The sequence below is a fragment of the Bubalus kerabau genome, chromosome 5 (assembly GCF_029407905.1).
Source record: "Bubalus kerabau isolate K-KA32 ecotype Philippines breed swamp buffalo chromosome 5, PCC_UOA_SB_1v2, whole genome shotgun sequence".
Lineage (NCBI taxonomy): Eukaryota > Metazoa > Chordata > Mammalia > Artiodactyla > Bovidae > Bubalus > Bubalus kerabau.
Genome location: NC_073628.1, coordinates 83903490 through 83926680, shown reverse-complemented (window position 1 = coordinate 83926680; position 23191 = coordinate 83903490). Strand labels below are relative to the sequence as shown.

The 23191-nt window shown below is 35.3% G+C and overlaps 1 protein-coding gene across 2 annotated transcripts in view; it reads left to right on the top strand.

The window, feature by feature from the left end:
* Positions 1 to 23191, top strand: part of LIN9 (lin-9 DREAM MuvB core complex component) — an 83543-nt gene that overhangs the window by 37649 nt on the left and 22703 nt on the right. The window contains exons 8-11 of one of the 2 annotated variants that reach the window (XM_055582019.1): positions 15599 to 15732; positions 17121 to 17240; positions 17725 to 17826; positions 21012 to 21092. In XM_055582019.1, coding sequence (XP_055437994.1) covers positions 15599 to 15732; positions 17121 to 17240; positions 17725 to 17826; positions 21012 to 21092 — 437 coding nt within the window. The remainder of the gene's footprint in view (positions 1 to 15598; positions 15733 to 17120; positions 17241 to 17724; positions 17827 to 21011; positions 21093 to 23191) is intronic. The other variant, XM_055582020.1, reaches the window with a different exon arrangement.

Below are 23191 nucleotides of genomic sequence, written 5' to 3'. Positions count from 1 at the left end.
GAGTTTCTGATTCAGAGTCAGGGGTAGAGCCTGAGAATTTGCATTTTAAGAAGTTTCCAAGTATCAGGTGTTGACACTGCTGGAGTGCACTGTACTTTGAGAACTAGTAAAGGAATTACTTTCTTTTTTTAAATTTAATTTTTATTGAGGTAACTTTGTTTATAACACAAGTTTCATGTGTATTTTTTTTCTTCTTACACTGTAGCATGCTAACCACAAAAAATGTAGTTCTTATCTCTCACCATACAGGTGATCCTCTTTATCTGTTTTACCCCCCACCCCCATCCCACTCCTTCCCCTCTGGTAGTGACTGCTCTGTTTTATGGCTGAGTGGTATTCCATTTATGGTAATCACTATTCTTTTTTTACAGTGGAGCTGTATTTAGTGTGTATGTGTGTCTGTGTGTGTAGCATATCTTTTTCTATTCTTTCATTGATAGACTCTTAGGTTATTTCCATATCTTGGCTGTTCTAAATAAAGCTGTGATGAACATAGAGGTGCATATATCTTTTTGAATTAGTATTTTTGTATTCTTTGGATAGTTACACAAGTGGGATAGATATGGATAGATCATGTGATAGTTCTAATCTTAATTTGGAGGGGACTATTTCTCCATAGTGACTGCACCTGTTTACACAGGGTATGAGGGTTTCCTTTTCTCCACATCCTTGCCAACCCTGTTATTTCTTGCCTTTTTGATAATAGCTATTCTAACAGATGTGATGTGATATCTCATTGTGTTTTTTTTTAATTGAAGTACAGTTAATAAACAATTTTGTGAATAAAATTCCCTGTGCTATACAGTAAATCCTTGTTGCTTGTCTGTTTTATGTATAGTAGTTTGTTAATTCTATACCCCTAATTTACACCTCCTTTTTCACTTTGGTAACTGTAAGTTTGTTTTCTGTTTGTGAATCTGTTTCTGTTTGGCATATAAATTCATTTATATTATTTTTCTGATTCCATACACAAGTGATATCATATAATTTGTCTTTCACTTACTTCACTTACTGATATTCTCGTCCATCCATGTTGTTACAAATGTTTCATGCTTTTTTATGGTTGAGTAATATCCCATTGTGTGTGTGTGTGAGAGAGATATATGTGTTTGTATATATATATAGAGAGAGAGAGAGAGAGAGAGAGATTCATATCTTTTTAAACCAGATCTATTGCTGGGCATTTGAGTTGTTTCTGTCTTGGCTATTGCAAATAATACTGCTGTTTGCAGTGCTGATGAACATTGGGGTGCATGTATCTTTTCAGATTAGAGTTTTTCTCATTCCTGGATAAATACTCATGAGTGGGATTGATGGATCATATGATAACTGTATTTTTTTTCTGCCCATTTTTTAATTGGGTTGTTTGTCTTTTTGTTGTTGAGTTCTTTATATATTTGAGATATTAGCCAGTTAATGTATATATGAGTTGCAAATATTTTCTCCCATTTGGTATGTTGTCTTTTCATTTTGTTGATGGTTTCCTTTGCTGTGCAGAAACTTTTTAGTTTGATATGAGCCCATGTATTCAATTTTGCTTTTGTTTCCCTTGCCTGAGGAGACATATCCAGAAAGATATTGCTAAGATCAATGTCAAGGAGCATGCTATATGTGTTTTCTTCTAGGAGTTTTATTGTTTGAGGTCTCTCATTCAAGTCTTTAATCCATTTTGAGTTGATTTTTCTGTATGATGTGACATAGTGGTTTAGTTTCATCTTTTGCATCTGGCTGTCCAAGTTGAAGGAATTACTTTTTAAAGTGTTGAGAGATATACCTAAAAAGCCAATAAAGAAATTAAATTGACATACTAACAAATTCTCAGTTAAGTGAAAAGATGACAGGAAAGAAAGTACAGAGAAGTAGAAAATAAATAGCAAGATGGTAGACTTATATCTCGCCCTTTTAAAATTATATTAAATCTCAATGAACTGAACACTATACTTAAAAAGTAGAGATTATCAAACTGAATTTATCTTTTTTTTAAAGTCACACTCAACTACAGTTGACCATTGAACAGCATGGATTTGACATGTTTGAATTGTGTGAATCCATTTATTTGTGGATTTTTTTTTCAATAAACATTGACAATTTGGGGGGAGATTTGACAGTGTGAAAGAACTTGCAGATGAATTGCTTAGCCTTGAAATATTGGAAAAAATTTTAAAAGTTAATATGTCATGAATGCAGAAGATATATGTAGACATAGTCTATTTTATCATTTGCTTCCCATAAAATGCAACAGTAAAATTTATCAAAACTTACTCCCACAAACATAGACTATACATTTACCATTGAGAGAAATGGAAGCAAACATAAAGATGCGGTATTAAACTGCAACTTCTCAAAATTAACTGTAGTACACGCTGCACTGCTGTAAAAATTTCATAGCAACCTTCTGTTGCTGTTGCAGTGAGTGCAGGTGTTTCAAGTATCTGCTGAAAATGCTGTGTAATAGTAATCATCTCCATGTGATCAGTTTGCAGCAAAATGCATGTGATTGCCTTAAAAAGTGATTTCTTATAGTTTTCAGATGTTTTTCATTATCTTTAGTGCAACACCATAGACTATGAATAATTTCATAGGCCCATGTGAAGTGCCGCAGTGATGCTGGAGTTGCTCCCAAGAAGCAGAGAAAGGTTATGACATTACAAGAAAAAGTTGAATTGCTTGATATGTATTGTAGATTGAGGTCTTCAGCTATGATTGCCCACTATTTCAAGATAAATGAATCCACATAAGGATCAGTGTAAAAAAAAAAGAGAGAGAAAGGAAATTTGTGAAGCTATAGCTTGAGCTATGCCAGCAGGTATGAATACCGTGCATTTTTTGAAATATCTTTTTATCTCATAATGAAAATGTAGCTCTTATGTGAGTGTAGGATCGATATAAGGAAGACAGACCTATGGACAACAAAGCAAAAGGGATTGAAGGATCTAAAGCTAAAGAATTTAGCGCCAGCAAAAGATGATTTGATAATTTTAAAAATAGGTTTGGTTTAATAAATATCAAGATGATAAGAGAAGCAGCTTCTGCCAACCAAGAGGCAACAGACAGGGTTCCAAATGCCTTTGAGGAAATCATGGAAGAGAAAGGATATCTGCCTGAACAGGTTTTTACTGCCAACAAGTGTCATATTCTGGGTTTAAAAAAAAAAAAGCCTTATTAGTAAGGAAGAAAAGCAAGCACTGGGATTTAAAGCAGAAAGAGATAGGCTAACACCTGCAAATGCAGTTGGGTTTATGATCAAGACTGCCCTTATATATAAAACTGCTAACCTCGGAGCCTTGAAGGGGAAAAATAAACATGAGCTGCCAGTCTTTTGGTTGTACCGCAAGGGGTCCTGGATGACAAAACCCCTTTTTCTGGATCGGTTCCATTGATGCTTTGTCCCTGAAATCAGAAGGTACCTTGCCAGTAAGGAACTGCCTTTTAAAGTTCTTTGAAAAAAAAAATAAAGTTCTTTGATATTGAAAAATGCCCCTGGCTACCCAGAATCCCATGAGTTCAGCCCTGAAGGCGTTGAACACAGATACAACATCTATAATTCAGCCTTTAGCCTTAAGGACCTTTAAGGCTCATTACACATGGTACTCTATGGAAAGGATTGTCAACGCTGTGGAAGAGAATGCAAATAGAGAAAACATCACAAAAATCTGGAAGGATTATATCATTGAAGATATCATTGCTGTTATAGAAAAAGTCTGATAGAACCAGTCAAGGAAATCATGAAAGAGATTGCAGCTTTATGGGGTGAGGTGGGGGAAGGTTGGGGGTGAAGGGGTTTGAGATGCAGATATTTTCAAGAACTAATAGACACCACACCAGAGGAATTAACAATGCAACTTGATGGAGATGATTGCTTCCGAATTAGTGCCAGAAAAATAAGGAAGAAGACATAGAAGATGCAGTGCCAAAAAATAGATCAACATTAGACAATCATGTGTCATCAGGGAAATGAAAATTAAATAGTGAAATACCATTATATACCTACTAGAATGGCCAAAATCAAGAACTTGAGAACACCAAACATTAGAATGTGGAGCAACAGGCGAGAATGCAAAATGGTACAGCCACTTTGGAAACCTGTTTGGCAATTTTTTACAAAGTTAAACATATTTCACCACATAATCCAGCAGTCACGCTCCCTGTTGTTTACCCAAATGAGTTCAAAACTTATTTTTGCACAAAAAAGTTCACATCGATGTTTACAGCAGCTTTATTTGTAATTGTCAAAAGAACCACTGTGTCCTTCATTAGATGAATAAACTGGTACATCCTCACATGGAATATTATTTGAAGCTGAAATGAAATGAGCAGGAATTCCCTGGCAGTCCAGTGGTTAGGACTGCACTTCCACTGCAGGGGGTGCAGGTTTGATCCCTGATTGGGTAACTAAGATCCTACATGCTGCACAGCCAAAAAGGATAGATAAAATAGCAATAAGAATAAAAAAATAATTATACAAATAAATAATAACTGATCAACTAGATATCTATATGGAAATGAGCCTTGACCTTTCCTCATGCTATACAAAAAGCTTAATTTAAAATGGACCAAAGGGCTAAATGTAAAAGCTAAAACTATAAAACTTCAGTAAGTAGACACAGAAAAATATCTCGTGATCCGTAAGTAGTCAGAGATTTCTTGGATCTGACAAAAATAAAGGTGATTTTTACATTGAGCTTGAATTTAAAACTTCTGCCCACTAAAAGCCAACACTAAGAAAACAAATAGGCAAGCCATATACTAGGAAAAAATATTTCCAAATCCTATATCTGAAAAGGGACTACATCTAGAAAACATAAATAACTCAATTATTTAGTGATAGAAATATAAATAATTCAGTTAAAAAAATTAGACAAAACACTTGTGTAGAGGCTTCTCAGAGAAAGATATATGAACGGCCAATAAGCACATGAAAAAACACTCAGCATCAATTAATCATCATGAAAGTGCAAATTACAAGCATAATGAAATACCACTACACACACCAGAATGGCTAAAATTGAAACTCCTGATAACATCAAATGTTGACAAAGATGTGGATCTATTGTAATTCATTGTTGATAGGATGGTGTACCACTTTGGAGAAAAGCAGGACAGTTTATTTATTTATTTTAATTGGAGGCTAATTACAATATTGTAGTGGTTTTTTCCATACATTGACATGAATCAGGCATGGGTGTACATGTGACCCCCATCCTGAACCCACCTCCCTCCCCATCCTGTCCCTCTGGGTCATGTCAGTGCACCAGCCCTGAGCACCCTATCTCATGCATCAAACCTGGACTGGTGATCTATTTTACATATGGTAATATACATGTTTCAATTCTGTCCTCTCAAATCATCCCACCCTCACGTTCTCCCCCAGATTCCAAAAGTTCTTTACATCTGCATCTCTTTTGCTGTCTCACATATAGGGTCATCGTTACTCTTTCTAAATTCCATATATATGCATTAATATACTGTATTGGTGTTTTCTTTCTGACTTACTTCACTCTATATAATAGCCTCCAGATTCATCCACCTCATTAGAACCGATTCAAATGCATTCTTTTAAATAGCTAAGTAATACTCCATTATGTATATGTACCATAGCTTTCTTATCCATTTGTCTGCCAATGGACATCTAAGTAAAAGCATGACAGTTTTTAATAAAATTAAATTTATGCCTGCCCTATGACCCACCAGTTCTGCTACATGGTATTTAAGTAAGAGAAATGAAAAGTGCTATTCACAGAAGGATATGTACAAGAATATTCATAGCATCTTTGTTCCAATCTTATAGCCAAAACCCAGATTTGTACCAACAACGGGCGAATGGATAAACATAACATGGTATTTTCTTGCAGTGAAATATAAATTGACAATATAAAGAAACTACTGATGTATAGATTAACTTCAGACAGTATGCTAAGCAAAGAAACTGAAAACTAAAAAATGTGTATATATGGTTCAATTTATATAAAGTTGTAGAACAGACAAAATTAGTTTATGGTAGAAAAATATGATCAGAAAAGCGGTCACTTCTGAAGAAAGGATTGCCTGGGAAGGGGGTACTTTCTGGGATAAGAATATTTCATGACTTGATAAGGATGGATGATATCGTTTGTTAAAACTTATAGAATTATATGCTTACATTTTCATTTTACTGTATGTAAATGTTACCCAGAAAGAAAAAGCAACATTTCACACTCCTTATTGGGAAGAAAGTTTTTAGTAAAGAAGGAGTAGTAGACAGAATTTTCCTCAAAAACAACAACAAAAGGAATTTTTAAAGTAACTGATTTGAGATTGTGCAGTAAGTGGAAAGGCAACAGGTAAAAAGTGACTGTACATGATTCTTAGATACACAATTAACACAAGAGTTTTGACAGATACCAAAATGATGGAAAATTTAATAGTGGAGAAGTTTGGGGGCAACGTCTAGACATCATACTTTAGCCACGTTGTATTAATTTAAGAAGTTGTTCATCAGTTGTCCTTTTTGCTCTGAGTAGTTCTAGAACTCTGTGTAGTCAGAGAAGTCAGGGTTTAAGAAGAGATTTTTTAAATGATTGGCTTGTTAAGAAATTTAAAGAATTGGAACTGTCCTAAAAGTAATGTAGGTTATCTAAGTCTCTTTTTCTTGCATTGTGTATTTGACCCTATAAACAGTCAGAGGAGTAGAGTGGCCATGTAATTTATCACCCAAATAAGCATCTTCTGAGAGTAGAGGAGGAGGTGCTGTTAATAACTGAGGTAGGGTAACAAGTGTAAATGAACATTGTCTAATACGATTTATGGATTAATAGGATTTACTCTACTTGATGTTTTTGAAATTTCTGTAAAGTATTCTCAAAACCTTACGATAAAGGAAGTGCTGATAATAACAACAATATTTTTTTCTTATTTTCCTGACCAAGAGTCTGTTTTTTACCCCCGAGTTATCGTGTGTAATAGACTAACTCACATTGCTGCTTTTGCTTCTGTTTCTTTAGGTTTGCTTTGTCGACACTAGTAATCTAGTACAGAAGTGGCTGTTAATGAGAGGGCTGCCTTAGAGATGAAGTTTAAATATTTTTTAAAAATCTTTGAACCAGTTAAGTAAAACTGGTTAGAATTTAGTCATCACTCAAACTGATAGATACTCCTATAATAATAGGGGAACCTGATTTCAAATATAGATCTGTGGTAAAGGGACATAAATGATATCCACATAAAAATTATGGAAATGTCTTCTTTTTGTTGATTTATAAAAGCAATACATTCTCAAAGCAAACAAAACAAAAATACCACAGAAGTGTAGAAAGAGAGTTTTCTCTAAAGTTTTATAAATCTCCCTCTAAAGTTTGGTGTATCTAAGTATGCAATATATGTCAGAACATAAGATGGTCCTCCATCCAGAATATATGAGTTCTTACAGTATTCATGTTATAAGTATTCTTTTAGTTTATTTTATATAACAAAGTCTGCTTGATGAAGACTCAGTAATTTCTAATGTCTTTTTGTTTTGGCTGGAGAAAGTATTCTGTATGGTTTTACTTCTTTTAAAGTTGTTGAGACTTGTTTTATGGCCCGTCATCTGGTCTGCCTTGCAGAATGTCCCATATGTATTTCAAAGGACTGTGTGTTTTGCTGTTGGGTTGAGCATTCCATTTGTTAGGTCAAATTGGTTGATAGTGTTATTCATATCTTCCATATTCTTACTGCTTTTCTGTTTTATTGTTATATCACTTACTGAGATGAATATTAAAATCTCTAACTTTATTTTGTCAGATTTTGCTTCAGGTATTTTGGTGCTTTGTTAAGATGCGTATTTATTTATATTTGTCATATTTTCCTGATACATTGACTCTCTTGTCATTATGAAATGTTCCTCTTTGTTTCTGGTATTATCACTTACCTTTGTTTTGTTTAGTGGCTAAGTCATGTCTGACTGTGTGTGTGTGTGTGTATGTCCGACTCTTTTGCAACTCTGTGGACTGTAGAGTGCCCGGCTCTTCTGTCCATGGGATTTTTCAGGCAAAAATAATGGAGTGGGTTGCCATTTTCTTCTCCAGGGGATCTTCCTGACCCAGGGGATCATCCCGACCCAGGGATCAAACCCACATCTCCAGCATTGCAAACAGATTCTTTACCGCTGAGCCACCAGGGAGGCTCATGCCTTATCTTCACTTTTTATTATATAGCCATTCCAGTATTCCGTTGTTACTGGGGTAAATGTTTTTCCATCCTTTCACTTTTAATCTTTTTGTATCTGTGAATCTGAAGTGTGTCTCACACACACCCCAGTGTTCATCGCAGCACTGTTTACAATAGCTAGGACATGGAAGCAACCTAGATGTCCATCAGCAGACGAATGGATAAGAAGTTGTGGTACATATACACAATGGAATATTACTCAGCTATTAAAAAGAATGCATTTGAGTCAGTTCTAATGAGGTGAATGAAACTGGAGCCTATTATATAGAGTGAAGTAAGTCAGAAAGAAAAATACCAATATAGTCAGATCAGATCAGATCAGTTGCTCAGTCGTGTCCGACCCTTTGCGACCCCATGAATCGCAGCACGCCAGGCCTCCCTGTCCATCACCAACTCCCGGAGTTCACCCAGACTCACGTCCATCGAGTCAGTGATGCCATCCAGCCATCTCATCCTCTGTCGTCCCCTTCTCCTCCTGCCCCCAATCCCTCCCAGCATCAGAGTCTTTTCCAATGAGTCAACTCTTTGCATGAGGTGGCCAAAATACTGGAGTTTCAGCTTTAGCATCATTCCTTCCAAAGGAATCCCAGGGCTGATCTCCTTCAGAATGGACTGGTTGGATCTCCTTGCAGTCCAAGGGACTCTCAAGAGTCTTCTCCAACACCACAGTTCAAAAGCATCAATTCTTTGGCGCTCAGCCTTCTTCACAGTCCAACTCGCACAACCATACATGACCACAGGAAAAACCATAGCCTTGACTAGACGAACCTTTGTTGGCAAAGTAATATCTTTGCTTTTAAATACGCTATCTAAGTTGGTCATAACTTTCCTTCCAAGGAGTAAGCGTCTTTTAATTTCAGGGCTGCAGTCACCATCTGCAGTGATTTTGGAGCCCAGAAAAATAAAGTCTGACACTGTTTCCACTGTTTACCCATCTATTTCCCATGAAGTGATGGGACCGTATGCCATAATCTTCGTTTTCTGAATGTTGAGCTTTAAGCCAACTTTTTCACTCTGCACTTTCACTTTCATCAAGAGGCTTTTGAGTTCCTCTTCCCTTTCTGCCATAAGGGTGGTGTCATCTGCATATCTGAGGTTATTGATATTTCTCCCGGCAATCTTGAGTCCAGCTTGTGTTTCTTCCAATCCAGCGTTTCTCATGATGTACTCTGCATAGAAGTTAAATAAGCAGGGTGACAATATACAGCCTTGATGTACTCCTTTTCCTATTTGGAACCAGTCTGTTGTTCCATGTCCAGTTCTAACTATTGCTTCCTGACCTGCATACAGCTTTCTCAAGAGGCAGGTCAGGTGGTCTGGTATTCCCATCTCTTTCAGAATTTTCCACACTTTATTGTGATCCACACAGTCAAAGGCTTTGGCATAGTCAATAAAGCAGAAATAGATGTTTTTCTGGAACTCTCTTGCTTTTTCCATGATCCAGTGGATGTTGGCAATTTGATCTCTGGTTCCTCTGCCTTTTCTAAAACCGGCTTGAACATCAGGAAGTTCACGGTTCACATATTGCTGAAACCTGGCTTGGAGAATTTTGAGCATTACTTTACTAGCGTGTGAGATGAGTGCAGTTGGGCGGTAGTTTGAGCATTCTTTGGCATTGCCTTTCTTTGGGATTGGAATGAAAACTGACCTTTTCCAGTCTTGTGGCCACTGCTGAGTTTTCCAAATTTGCTGGCATATTGAGTGCAGCACTTTCACAGCATCATCATTCAGGATTTGAAATAGCTCAACTGGAATTCCATCACCTCCACTAGCTTTGTTCGTAGTGATGCTTTCTCAGGTTTATAATTCAGTATTATAGTCACCATGTTGTACATTTTGTACATGACTTTTTGTATGTTTACAATTTTTAAAAAATTTATGGAAATATAGTTGATTTACAGTGGTTGGTTTCAGGTGTATAGCAGAGTGATTCAGAGTGATGTGTGTGTGTGTATGGATGTGTCCATGTGTGTGTGTGTGTGTGTGTGTGTGTATATATATATACTTTTTTAGATTCTTTTCCATTATAAGTTATTACCAAATACTGAGTATGGTTCTCTCTGCTATACAGTAGGTCCTTGTTGGTTATCTATTTTATATAGACTTAACTTATTTTATACTCCTTCCCTGGTGGCTCAGACAGTAAAGAATCTGCTTGCAACACAGGAGACCTGAGTTCGACCCCTGGGTGGGGGAAGATCCCCTGGAGAAGGGAATGGCAACCTACTCCAGTATTCTTGCCTGGGAAATCCAGTTATTTTATAATTGAAAGTTTGTAACTTTTGACCCCGCTCACCCTCTGCTTTTTAATCAGTGATTAGTCTGCTCACAGTTAATGTAGTAGTTGATATGGTTGAATTTATGCCTGTCATGCTATTTGTTTACAGGGTGTCTCATATCCTTCATGTTCCTTTGTACCTCCTTTGCTGCCTTCCTTTGTGTTAAGTACTATATAAAATTAGTATACAAGTTTTACTTAGTATAGTTACATAGTTAGGATTTGTATATTAGTGTACAAATTTAGTATACAATTTTAATTTCTCTGTTGTTATTTTTAGATGTTTTTTGAAGGTTTTGTGTGTGTGTGTTGCTCTGGGAAATACAATATGAAGGTTTTTTTTTCCAGTATGAACTTTGAACATATCAGAATCTAATTAATACTGAATTCATTCTGATAAAATATTGCAAATTTATCCCAATATAGCTCCATTTTCTCCCACTTTCTTATTACTGTCTTCATCAAATGCATTAGATTATATCTGTGATCATCTGAGAATATAATATTACAATTATTGCTTTAAATAATCTTACTTTTTAAAAATGAAGAATATAGAAAAAGTGTTGTATTTTGTATACACTGTTTTTTATATGCACCCACATATTTACCATTTCTGGTGTTTTTCTTTTCTTGCTGTGAATTTTGGTTACTGTCTGGTATTGTTTCCTTTTATTACATAGGATGTGCTTTAGTATTTCTTCCTATCTTATCTAGTAGCCACAGATTCTGTTTATCTGAAAGTGTTTCCATTTCTCCTGCATTTGTGAAAAATAGTTTCACAGGATATAGAATTCTTGACTGACAGTTTTTTCATGTTAGCACCCTGAATATGTCACCCTATTGCCTTCTGACTTTCATCGTTTCTGATGAGAAGTGAGAAATGTACCTGTTCCTTGTGCTGCTGTTCTCCTACTTGTGATGAGTCATTTTTCTCTTGAAGCTTTCAAAATTCTTTCTTTGTCCTTGGATTTTGGAAATCTCACTATGTTGTGTCTGGATTTGATGCTCTTTAAATTTATCCTATTTGAGGTTTATTGAGTTTCATTGATTAGTAGGATCTAATTTTAAAATTAAATATGGGAGATTTTTGGCCATAGTGTTTTTCTGCTGCTTTCTCTCCTTCCCTTTCCATCTGTCATTACAAATATGCTGGTGCATTTGATATCTTTCTCCAGCTCTCTGAGGCTGTCTTCATTTTTCTTCAGTCTTTCATTCTCTGTGTTCTTCTGATTGGATAATCTCTATCTTGATCTCTCTTTAATAGAGCAGAATCCAAACTTATCATAATATATTATCTAAAATGTTCCCTGATGCTTTTTTCATATCTTCTTTTTAATTCTAGAGTTTCTGTTTGGTTCTTTTGTACAGTTTCTGTGAGATTCCTATTGAGTCATTGTCTTTAATTCTCTGAACATATTTATAAAACCTACTTTTGAAGACTCTGCTAATATATCATCTCTTTCAGTTTCTACCTACTATACTTTTATTCTGGGTAAGAATCACGCTTTTTTACTTTATTACATGTCTAGTAATTTTTGGTTGAAAACTAGATGTTTGAGATAATGTATTATAGCAAGTCTGTTTTCTTTCTTTCTTTTTTTTTGAGAATTGTTGTATTTCCTTTAGTAACTTGCCCTGGGAGCTCAGATGGTAAAGAATCTGCCTGCAATGCAGGAGATCCTGGGTTCAATCCCTGGGTCAGGAAGATCCCCTGGAGAAGGGATGGCAACCCACTCCAGTACTGTTACCTGGAGAATTCCATGGACACACATGGAGTCACAAAGAGTCGGACATGACTGACCAACTGAAAATTTCACAGTGCAACCACCGATATCTCTGCTCAGTTTTTGTTTGCTCTTTTATTAATTTTTAATAAATAAAGTCATGCAGACTTAGTAGTCAGCCAGTGACTTAGGCAGAAGTTGTACTCAAACATCTTAATCCAGAAAGGCCTTAGACTAATCTGTATGTGAGGTTGGGTAACACATACAAAGTTGATGTCAGTTTCCAGGTCATCCTTTAGTTTTTGCTCTTTACCAGACTCTCTTGGGTCTTTCCCACCAAATCACATAGTTTTCCACTTAGGCAAAAATTTATGGAGAGTTTATTTCAGTCTTTTTATGGCTCTCTATTTTATAGGATCTCCCTGTTAAACTCCTGCCTATATACTGCCACTCACCTCAGACAGGACTGCATCTTAGGCTTCCAGAGTTGTAGGGTTTTCTTATTCTTTCTTCATTGAGTTCACCACTCTTAGCTAACACGGTCACAGGTTTTTACTCACTGGTCCACAACCAGTCTGCCCCTCTGGCAACAAACAGCACTGTTTCCATGACCAACCATACACTAGAAAAACTCATTTCACCAATCCTTACCTGAAGTTCTAGCAATTTTACAACAGTGCTCATTTCTCAATTGTTTTCTGCATTTAGTCCGTTTCCAGTACCTTGAAATGATAGTCTTTGACAATCTTGTACAGGTTTTTACAAGTCTTTTTTCAGAGAAGAATCACCAACCTCTTCATACTGCCATAACTAGAAATTCTAATTCTCTGTTTGTTTATTTAACTTTATTGCTCCTATCTTCTATATACCTGTTTAATTTTCCCTTAGTTGGTCAAAGACTGAAAATGATATTTTAGTCTTCTGCACTTGAGTTTTTAATCAGTTGATCATTTCAAGCAGTTTTGCAATGAACATTTGTGTTCTATTAAAATAATATCATTTTCTTGTGTATAAAAATAGAGAATCCCCATGGACAGAGGAGTCTGGCAGGCTACAGTCCAAGAGTTGGATACAAGTAAGCGACTAAGCACAGCACACACCAAAATGTGTCATTTTGCCTAGTTTAACGCCTTAAATGTTCTTATTTTTTCACCCATGCTGGTTGTTTCCTTGGATTTTCCTGATGTTACTTCAAACTGAATTTAAATAATAGTGGCACAAGAATTCATCTATGTGAGGGATCCCCAAGACCACACCCAGATTTGGTTTGGCGATTCACTAGAAAGACTCAAGTGTGTGTACAAGTGTGACCAGTCGCTCAGTTGTACCCGACTCTTTGCAACCCCATGGACTGTAGCCCACCAGGATCCTCTGTCCATGGGATTTTCCAGGCAAGAATACTGCCCTTTCTTCCTCCAGGGCATCTTCCTAACCCAGATATCAAACCTGCATCTCCTGCATTGGCAGGTGGATTTATTACCACTGAGCCACCTGGGAAGCCCCAGAAAAACTCAAGAGTACTTGGCAAATAGTTGTATTCATGGCCATGGCTTATCACAGAAAAGGATGCAAAGCAAAATAAGCAAAGGGGAAAGTCAGTTCAGTTTAGTCGCTCAGTTGTGTCCGACTCTTTGCAATCCCATGGACTGTAGCACGCCAGGCCTCCCTGTCCATCACCAACTCCTTGGAGTTTACTCAAACTCATGTCCATGGAGTTGGTGATGCCATCCAACTATCTCATTCTCTGTCGTCCCCTTCTCCTCCTGCCTTCAATCTTTCCCAGCATCAGGGTCTTTTCAAATGAGTCAGTTCTTCACATCAGGTGGCCAAAGTATTGGAGTTTCAGCTTCATCATCAGTCCTTCCAATGAATATTCAGGACTGATTTCCTTTAGGATGGACTGGTTGGATCTCCTTGCAGTCCAAGGGACTCTCAAGAGTCTTCTCCAGCACCACAGTTCAAAAGCATCAATTCTTCGGTGCTCAGCTTTTTTATAGTCCAACTCACATCCACACATGACTGCTGGAAAAACTATAGCTTTGACTAGACAGACCTTTGTTGGCAAAGTAATGTCTCTGCTTTTTAATATGCTGTCTAGGTTGGTTATAACTTTTCTTCCAAAGAGCAAGTGTCTTTTAATGGTGGCTGCAGTCACCATCTGCAGTGATTTTGGAGGCCAAGAAAATAAAGTCTGACACTGTTTCCACTGTTTACCCATCTATTTGTCATGAAGTGATGGGACCAGATGCCATTATCTTCGTTTTCTGAATGTTGAGCTTTAAGCAAACCTTTTCACTCTCCTCTTGCACTTTCATCAAGAGGCTCTTTAGTTCTTCTTCACTTTCTGCCATAAGGGTGGTGTCATCTGCATATCTGAGGTTATTGATATTTCTCCCAGCAGTCTTGATTCCAGCTTGTGCTTCATCCAGCCAGGCGTTTCTCATGATATACTCTGCATACTCTTTTCCCTACTTGGGACCAGTCTGTTGTTCCATGTCCAGTTCTAACTATTGCTTCCTGACCTGCATACAGGTTTCTCAAGAGGCGGGTCAGGTGGTCTGGAATTCTAAGAACTTTCCAGAGTTTGTGGTGGTCCATACAGTCAAAGGCTTTGGTATAGTCAATAAAGAAGAAGATGTTTTTCTGGAACTCTCTTGCTTTTTCGATGATCCAAGGGAAAAGTACATGGGGCCAAAGTCTAGAGGAAAACAAGTGTAAGCTTCCAAGAGTCCCCTCCATATGGTGTCACACAGGACTTGCAGAATTCCTTTAGCAGCAAGTTGTAATCGCACTTATGAAGTGTTGTCTACCAGGGAAACTTACTACTCAATGCCCAAGGTTTTTATAGGGGACTGCTTACGTAGGCACCTTTTGCTTGGCATATACAAGAATTGGAAAGCTGGTAATCACATTGTTTGCACAAACAATCTGGGTACAGTTACCCACCTTTCTTAGTATGGCAGCAGCGGGAACACTCACTGTTCAGGCTCCTGGAAGTCAACCTTGTAGGCGACCCTTTCTAAGGATAGCAGTCTGAAGCCTAGTAAATCTTTTCTGCTTATCAACCATGTCTTTTTTTCATTTGAATTATTACTAGTGCTTCATTCATGAGTATAATGACCAAGTTTCTTTTGTTGACTTTTTTAAAAAGTATTTTCCTCCTAGTTTGGTAGATATATGGTTTCATTCATTTATCAAATTAAGGATCACCATTTATAGTTTTGTTGTTTGTTTCAAAAGTGTTTTAATTGTTCTTCTAAACCTAAAATAAAGTATTAATACATAACTTTTTTGGAATCTTTAATAGCAGTACTGTACTTTCTCCACTTTGAGGTACATGCTTGGAGCAGTTCTGTACGTGGGAGTTTTTTGTGTCCTAAGTATCATAAAGTCTTTTTGTTTCTTTTTTCAGCTCGATTACGTGGTGTTCATGATGGTCTCTTCACTGGACAAATAGATGCTGTGGATACTCTTAATGCTACTTATAGAGTAACATTTGATAGGGCAGGGCTTGGAACTCATACTATCCCTGACTATGAAGTTCTCGTGAGTATTTATTTCACAATACATATTTGGTTTATGCCTATAAAATATGTTTTGTAGAGTTTTCTTAGGGGTTGTATTTATGATAGAATCAAGATTTCAAGTCTCAAAGGAAGAGAACTTTAGGGGTTCCCAGCCCTGCCTCCTGAACTCCTGGAGCAGAACTCTAATTTTCTTCTACATTTTCCAGAATCTAGCATCCTTCTGCCTTCCTTACACCAAATTATAGTGTGTCGCAACTGATCAGTTGTTTTTATAAAACAACTGAAACAAGTTTTCCAGTTTACAAAAAGGAGTTGTTTTGTAAAACAACTTTGAAAGTTGAAGTAACATCTTGTACTTTGAAATATATGTATTTTTATATGTCCCTATTTTATCCTTAGAATATACAAGGTGGATGTTAATAACCTCCACTTTTTGTAAGGTGAAACTGAGACATAAGTACATTAGGTAATTTATTCAAGGCTTTCAAGATGGATTCTTGCCAGGTTAAGTCTTGACTCCAGATCTTTTGAACTTCTGATATAGTCCATTAAACTATTGAACCGTTATTTCATGATCATGCTTAATTTAGCAAGGTAATGGAAATTATATACTTTCCTAATAAGTTAAAATATAAAGAGTAAATATAACTCTGATAGTTTTTTTAATGAGTAAAAACTTTTTTGAAAAAAAATTGTTTGCCTCTAAGTATAATGGAAATTTAACTGTTTACATTAATCCCCCTGCCTCTTCATTCCTTTGTTATAAACTTGATTTTTAAGGATTCTGAACTTACAATTAAAAATCAGAATTTCTTTATCTCCTTAGTATAAAAATAGAAGACTGTTTTTCTGCTCCATACTTTTAAAAAAACTGTGACTCTGCTTACTGTAAGAGTTTCCTTATCAAACGTACTTTAGAGAGGAGTAGGAGAGAAAGACAATTTGGATTAAATATAGAGCAAGGTATATCAATCTTATTTTTTTCATTAAAGGATGAAATCTTTAAACCTCCCATTTCAAAAGAGAAAAATTACTCTTCTGTTGCATTAATGTAATTTCCTTTATGAGATCACCAAAACATCTCTCCCTGGCCAGATAAGAATTGCCTTAATAATTACAGTGGGTAATATTCAAATAGTCTTTAACACAGAGACAGCCAAGGGTGGCCATAGATCACTTTCCTTTCTTTCATAGATCACTTTCTTCTTTTTGTGGGTTCAACATCTTAGTAGTCAAGTAATATTCGTACTCTGATTTAAGTTCTAGCCCTTTGATCTTTGTAGTTAATATATTTTATGATAAATCATAATAAACTAGTGTACATTTAATGCTAAAATAGAATTTTTATAAAGCTAAAATGATTGGTAAAGTTCTTCAAGTTTTGGGGCCTGTTCTCTTTTCAAAAAGAGTAATGAGCCTCATGAGACGATGCCAATTGCTGCCTTTGGACAAAAACAGCGGCCTTCTCGATTTTTTATGACTCCACCACGGTTACATTATACTCCTCCTCTCCAGTCACCGATTACAGTAAGTAATATTTTTTAAATATCACCAGTAATTTAAATGATTATTATGAATGTAAGCTATGTCCTTACGAAATATACATTGATTGTAGTAACTTTAGGTGGTGCCCGCATTATTTGGAGTTGTCAGATGTTAAATAAAAAGCTAATAAAGTAAATAAAATAGTTGCTTCAGCTTGGAAATATTTTCCTTTTCATAGGATTTCTAATAGAATATTAATTATAATAGAATTTGCTCTTTATTCAAAATTTTATGATAGTTCCTACTTTGTAGCTCAAAGAACTGTATTCAATATCCTGTGATAAACCATAATGAAATAGAACATTTAAAAATGTAACATATATGTAGAAAGGAATCACTTTGCTGTACAATAGAAGTTAGCACAGCATTGTAAATCAAATATACTTCAATAAAATAAAGTTTTAAAAAATTAAAATGCTTCCTTTTGAAAGGTCAGTGGTTAAATGGTTCCCTTTTATTCCTATAGGATAATGATCCCTTATTAGGACAGTCACCTTGGAGAAGTAAAATTTCTGGCTCTGACACTGAAACATTAGGTGGTTTTCCAGTAGAATTCCTTATCCAAGTGGTAAGAATTGTTCTGAATATTTTGCTCATTTGTTAAAAAAAAATTCAATATATTTTGTGTTATTAAAGTTGAAAATTTTTCTAGGACCAAATATTTTTACACTTTTTAAAATCATTGTGTTTTAAAAACTGTTATTTCCAACAAAGCTTGAAATTAAGTTATAACAGCCAAAAAAGACTTAGAGGTCTATTTTTCTTGGGCTTTTCTTGGGTTTGGTTCTTATTATTTTGCTATGTTAAGGACTCTAGCATAAATGTTGTAGCATACAGTCTATGAAATTGAATGGTTAGCTGTTAATAAATTGTATAAATATAAATGTTTTTATTTAGTAACCTCAGTAATCCTGCCATTATTAGTCACCTCAAAACTTACGGTGTGTTGGCCAGCTCTCTGGTTAGGAGGAACTTTAGTTTTTTTCTGAGACTACAAATAGCTATTCATTTGCTAAGTACTTAATGATTAGACACAAAGAAATCTAAAGCTAAAGCAGAAACAAATAGCAATTATTATATAGAACAGTTTTCTTGAATAGCCTAACTCTTAATATAATGAGCTGTTTGTTTTGAAAATTAGGTTGAATAAATTATTTAGTTTGAATCATAGTCTAATGATGTTTGATTTGTTTCTTTTCTTTTCCTCTTCTTTTTCCTTTTTGAAAATAAAGCTATTTGGCTTGGGATAGATAGTCTTTATAAATAAAAATGTTTATAACATAAGCCATTAAAATATTCAGTGTTACCTTTTACAATTAATGTTATTTTGAGGAAAAGTCTTGTCACTTGTATGTATATGTATGGCATTTCTTATTCCTTAGTTATATGTTGTTAATTATCCTTGAACTACAGAATTATACCTTTTAACTTTCAAAGGTAGATATTTTTATATGAAAAATTTTAAATATGAAAAAAGCCAAGGCTTATCATTTCACAACTAGGGCACTTGTTTTTTAAAGACATTCTTTCTTTTATTAAATACTGGAAGTAAAAACAAAGCTGATATGTCATATTTGGGCAAGGGGTAGAGGGAGATGGGGAAGGAGGGTGAAGAGGAAGAGGAGTGGGGAGCAAGAGATCCACCAGCAGAGGGAGTCAGAAGCTAAATACTAATACACTACTTCTAAAGGATTGATGTTTTTATTGCTGCTTAGATGTTTTGATTGCAGTGCTTAATTTTAACTTCAAAATCTATATGTAATGCCTAGTTGAAACACTGCTTTCATTATTTTAAGCTTTCTAGCAGGTAAAAATTAAAGCCCTTTTATAAAAGTACTTGTCTTTTGTAATATCTAAAGTTTTATGAAACTCAGGTTTGCTCTTGTTGAGCTGTAAGATATATTTTTGTCTTTGTCTGTTATTGTTTTTTCTTATGACAAAATAAACATCATTTTTTGCTAGTTTCATAATTCATAGTTCGCAATGAATTTTTTTTCTTGGGGTTAGGGATTTTGAGGAATCTAAAAAGACTGACCGACCCTCTCTAAGAGAGGACTCAGTTTTGAAAAGAATGAGAAAGAAACAGCATGATTTTCTATCAAAAACTAACAAGAAACACAAAACTGAAAGATAAACTAAAAATGGGAGAAAGATGTTGCCTTCATCCATTTTTTACTGTTTCTTACTCAGTAGAATCACACAAATTTCCATAAAACCCAACAACTAAAGACAGGAGACCAGTCCAGAGCTCTGGACCTACTAATAAGGGTCAGTGTGAACAAGTATATAACATATCTTACCAGGCCCTCCCTCTACCTGTATCAACTTAGGTCAGTTTTTTTATTTTTATTTTTTTAATTATCAAAAATTTAGTATATATGAAAGCAGACAGTTGTATAATGTATCTCTCTGAACCCATTATCTAGCTATAGCAGTTATCAAAAACTCCTGGCCATTTCTATTTCATATATACTTCTGCCCTCTTTCTCTCTTTTGAGAAATTAAACATCATATCATTTATCTGTAAATATTTTGTTATGTATCTTTAAGTGGTAAGGGCCCTTTTTTTAAAAAAGAGACATAACTGTAATATTATTATTACATCTAAAAACATGTCTATTAAAAACATATCTTAATATCATCACATATCCAGTCAGCATTCCGGTTGTCTAGTTGGCTCTTAAATATTGGCTCTTCTTTTCTCCCATTAACCTCTTTGTTGAATAAACTGTATTATTTGTCCGTAGAGTCTCCCACTGTCTGGATTTTGCTGACTGAATCTTTGTAATAACATGCAGTATACTCTTCTGTCTTTGTACTTCATGTAAATTGCTCATTGAATATAAAGGTTTGATTTGATTTGGGTTTTTATTTGATTGGTATAGTTTGTATATGACCACTTTTATGCATACATTTGAATTCTGATAGGATGTGTAGTAGTAGTGCTCAGCCATGGGCAACTCTTTGCGACCGTGGACTGTAGTCCACCAGCTCCTCTGTCCATGGAATTTTCCAGGCAGGAATACTGGAGTGGGTTGTCATTTCCTACTCCAGGGATCTTCCCAAAGCGGAAATCAAACATACATCTCTTGTGTCTCCTGCATTGGCAGGCGGTTTCTTTACCATTAGCTCCACCTGGAAAGCTCTGATAGGATGCCCCTATTTTTTATCTCTTTTTAAATATAATGTTAGCTGCTACAAATTATCAATGCCTAGATCCATTCATTCATTAGGATTGCAGAAATGGTGCCATTCTTGTTCTTTGTGTATTAGCTGAAATCATTCTGTGAGGAAAAACTTCCCCAAATCTATTATTTGGTTACCTAATGGCATAGTTTGTATAGGAAAGGCAGGATAAATGCTTGATGTTTTTGGCTTTGTTTTCCAGTTCATGAGTTTGGTTACTAGTGTTCTCCAACAGTGGTTAATTTTGTTTAAGTATCGGTCTGAATGCATGGATTTTAACATATTTGTGCTTCAATTAATTATAGTTATTATTCTGATTGGTCTACACATTGTTCCAGTGGAAGCTTATTCAGGTTGACTTCTTATTCGTTTTGATGTACCTGCTTACAGTGGATTTTAAAATATCTTCCTCTCAGCCAGTCAGATTTCTAAAATAGTGTCTGTGCTATATTTATATTGAAACACATCTGCTAAAATATCTTAGTGGAAACTTACAAGTTTGATGTCTACCTGGTATATTTAAGTGCCTCTCTTTATTCCAAAACATCTCTTTTTCATTGTCTGTAGACCAGACTATCAAAAATTCTCATGATTAAAAAGGAACATATCAAGAAATTAAGGGAAATGAACACAGAAGCAGAAAAACTGGTAAGGATATTTTTTTGTTTACTTGTCTCATTTTCAAATGGTGGGGGCTTCTATATTTAAGGGTTGAAAATATTTTATGAAAGAAAACCTAGAGATAACTGTTATTTTAAAATCCTGATTTACTCTCCCTATGTTTTATTATACTGAACACATGCTTAATTAGCAGTACAGAACAGTTCATCACCCTGGACCTCCTTATGTCATTGAATAGGATTAATGGATATATATTAGATTCTTAGACAGTTTACATGAGTGTAGAATTCCTAGCATTGGTGTTTCTGACTAAGGAAATCATACTAGCAGAGGTTATTCAAATGGTTCAGAATAAATAAATCGGGAAATATGTAGGCTGGTATCTTTAGTTATCTTGACAAAGCTTATATCCTATTTTATCAATCTAATGAGTACAAAATATGAAAGTCAATTTAATTCATAGGAGAGAATTATCAGAATTTTTTAAGATGTAGAAAATATTCACTAAGAAAGTTTTTTAATCATACTGAAAGTCATAGTTATGATTTTATAGGATGGTGAATGGTTTTTATCTCAAATACCATCTCCAACTGATTAGAAATGGTTGCTAGAAAGTATGAAAGAAAAGGAGAGCTCAGTGACTAGACTTTGAGGCAAAGGGCTTTAGCTAATTACCAGTGTCTGTCATGAGTACAAGAATAGGGAGTTGTCATAACATTAATCACCTCTTGCATCGAATGGTGTGAGGGGTAGGTGTGAATAAACCGCTGGACAAGTAGATACAGAATTGAATGAAGAACAGTCTTCTTGTAGGCGTTTTTTTTAAAATCTGAACATGACTTTGAATTATCCAATTCAAACCCATCATTTTTATGGAATTGAAAACTGAAGACCAAAGATGTTGAGGGATTTGTCAGATACACAGACTATCAAAGATCGAAAAAAATTAGGCATAATGTGTTGCTGTTGTATATCCTGAACATAATAATATTAATGTGCTTGCTTCTTTGCTACTTGACTCTTGTTCTTATCTTGGTTTCCATTAGTTCTACTTCTGCCCTTTATTCTATGGTTTTTCAGTGTTCCCCCGCTGCATTTCCTTTGATCATATCATCTTTTCCATCTTGAGAAAAGTGTTTAAGTTCCTCAGTTGTGTCCGACTGTTTGTGACCCCATGAACTGTAGCTCACCAGGCTCCTCTGTCCGTAGAATTCTCCAGGCAAGAATACTGGAGTGGGTTGCCATTCCCTCCTCCAGGAGATCTTCCCAACCCAGGAATCGAACCTGGGTCTCCTGCATTACAGGAAGATTCTTTACCATCTGAGCCACTAGGGAAGCCATTTCATCTTCATGCATAATCAAATTATTTTACTTTCACACCACTAATTAGGACTTTTCCCTGTAGCTGGGTTTCACACCTTAAAGTATTAGATTTGACTCAGCTGAATTAATGTTACCTACTTTTAAATAAAGGCCTATTTTGATGTTGGCTTGGCTTCTTGGCATGTGGAAACTGCAGAAATCTAATTTTCTTGATAGACTTTATAATTTTATTTATGATTAGAAATAATTTCCATTATAAAAATTCAAATATTGTGAAACTAGTATATGGTATAAATATATTTTTATGCTTAGCATATGGATTTCTTCTTCCATGCATTTACTTTCATATTTTGTTTTGTTTTTTGAAGTATAGTTGATTTATGGTATTGTCTTAGTTTCAGGTATACAGCATACTGATTTAGTGGGTTTTGTCAGATTATATTCCATGATAGGTTATTATAAGATACTGGGTATAATTCCCAGTGCTATTCAGTATATTCTTGTTTATCTATTTTGTATGTGATAGTTTTTATCTGTTAATCCCATACCCCTAATTTATCCCTCTCTATTTTCCTCTCTCCTTTGGTAACCACTAGTTTGTTTTCTGTATGTGAGTCTGTTTCTTTCTGCTTACACATTTATTTGCATTGCTTTTTAGATTCCACATATAAGTGATATGCAGTATTTTCCTTCCTCTGTCTGACTTATTTCACTAAGCATAACATTCTCTGGGTCTGTCCACATTGCTGCTGATGGTTTTATTTCATTCTTTTTTATGACTAAGTAATACTTCATTTGTGTGT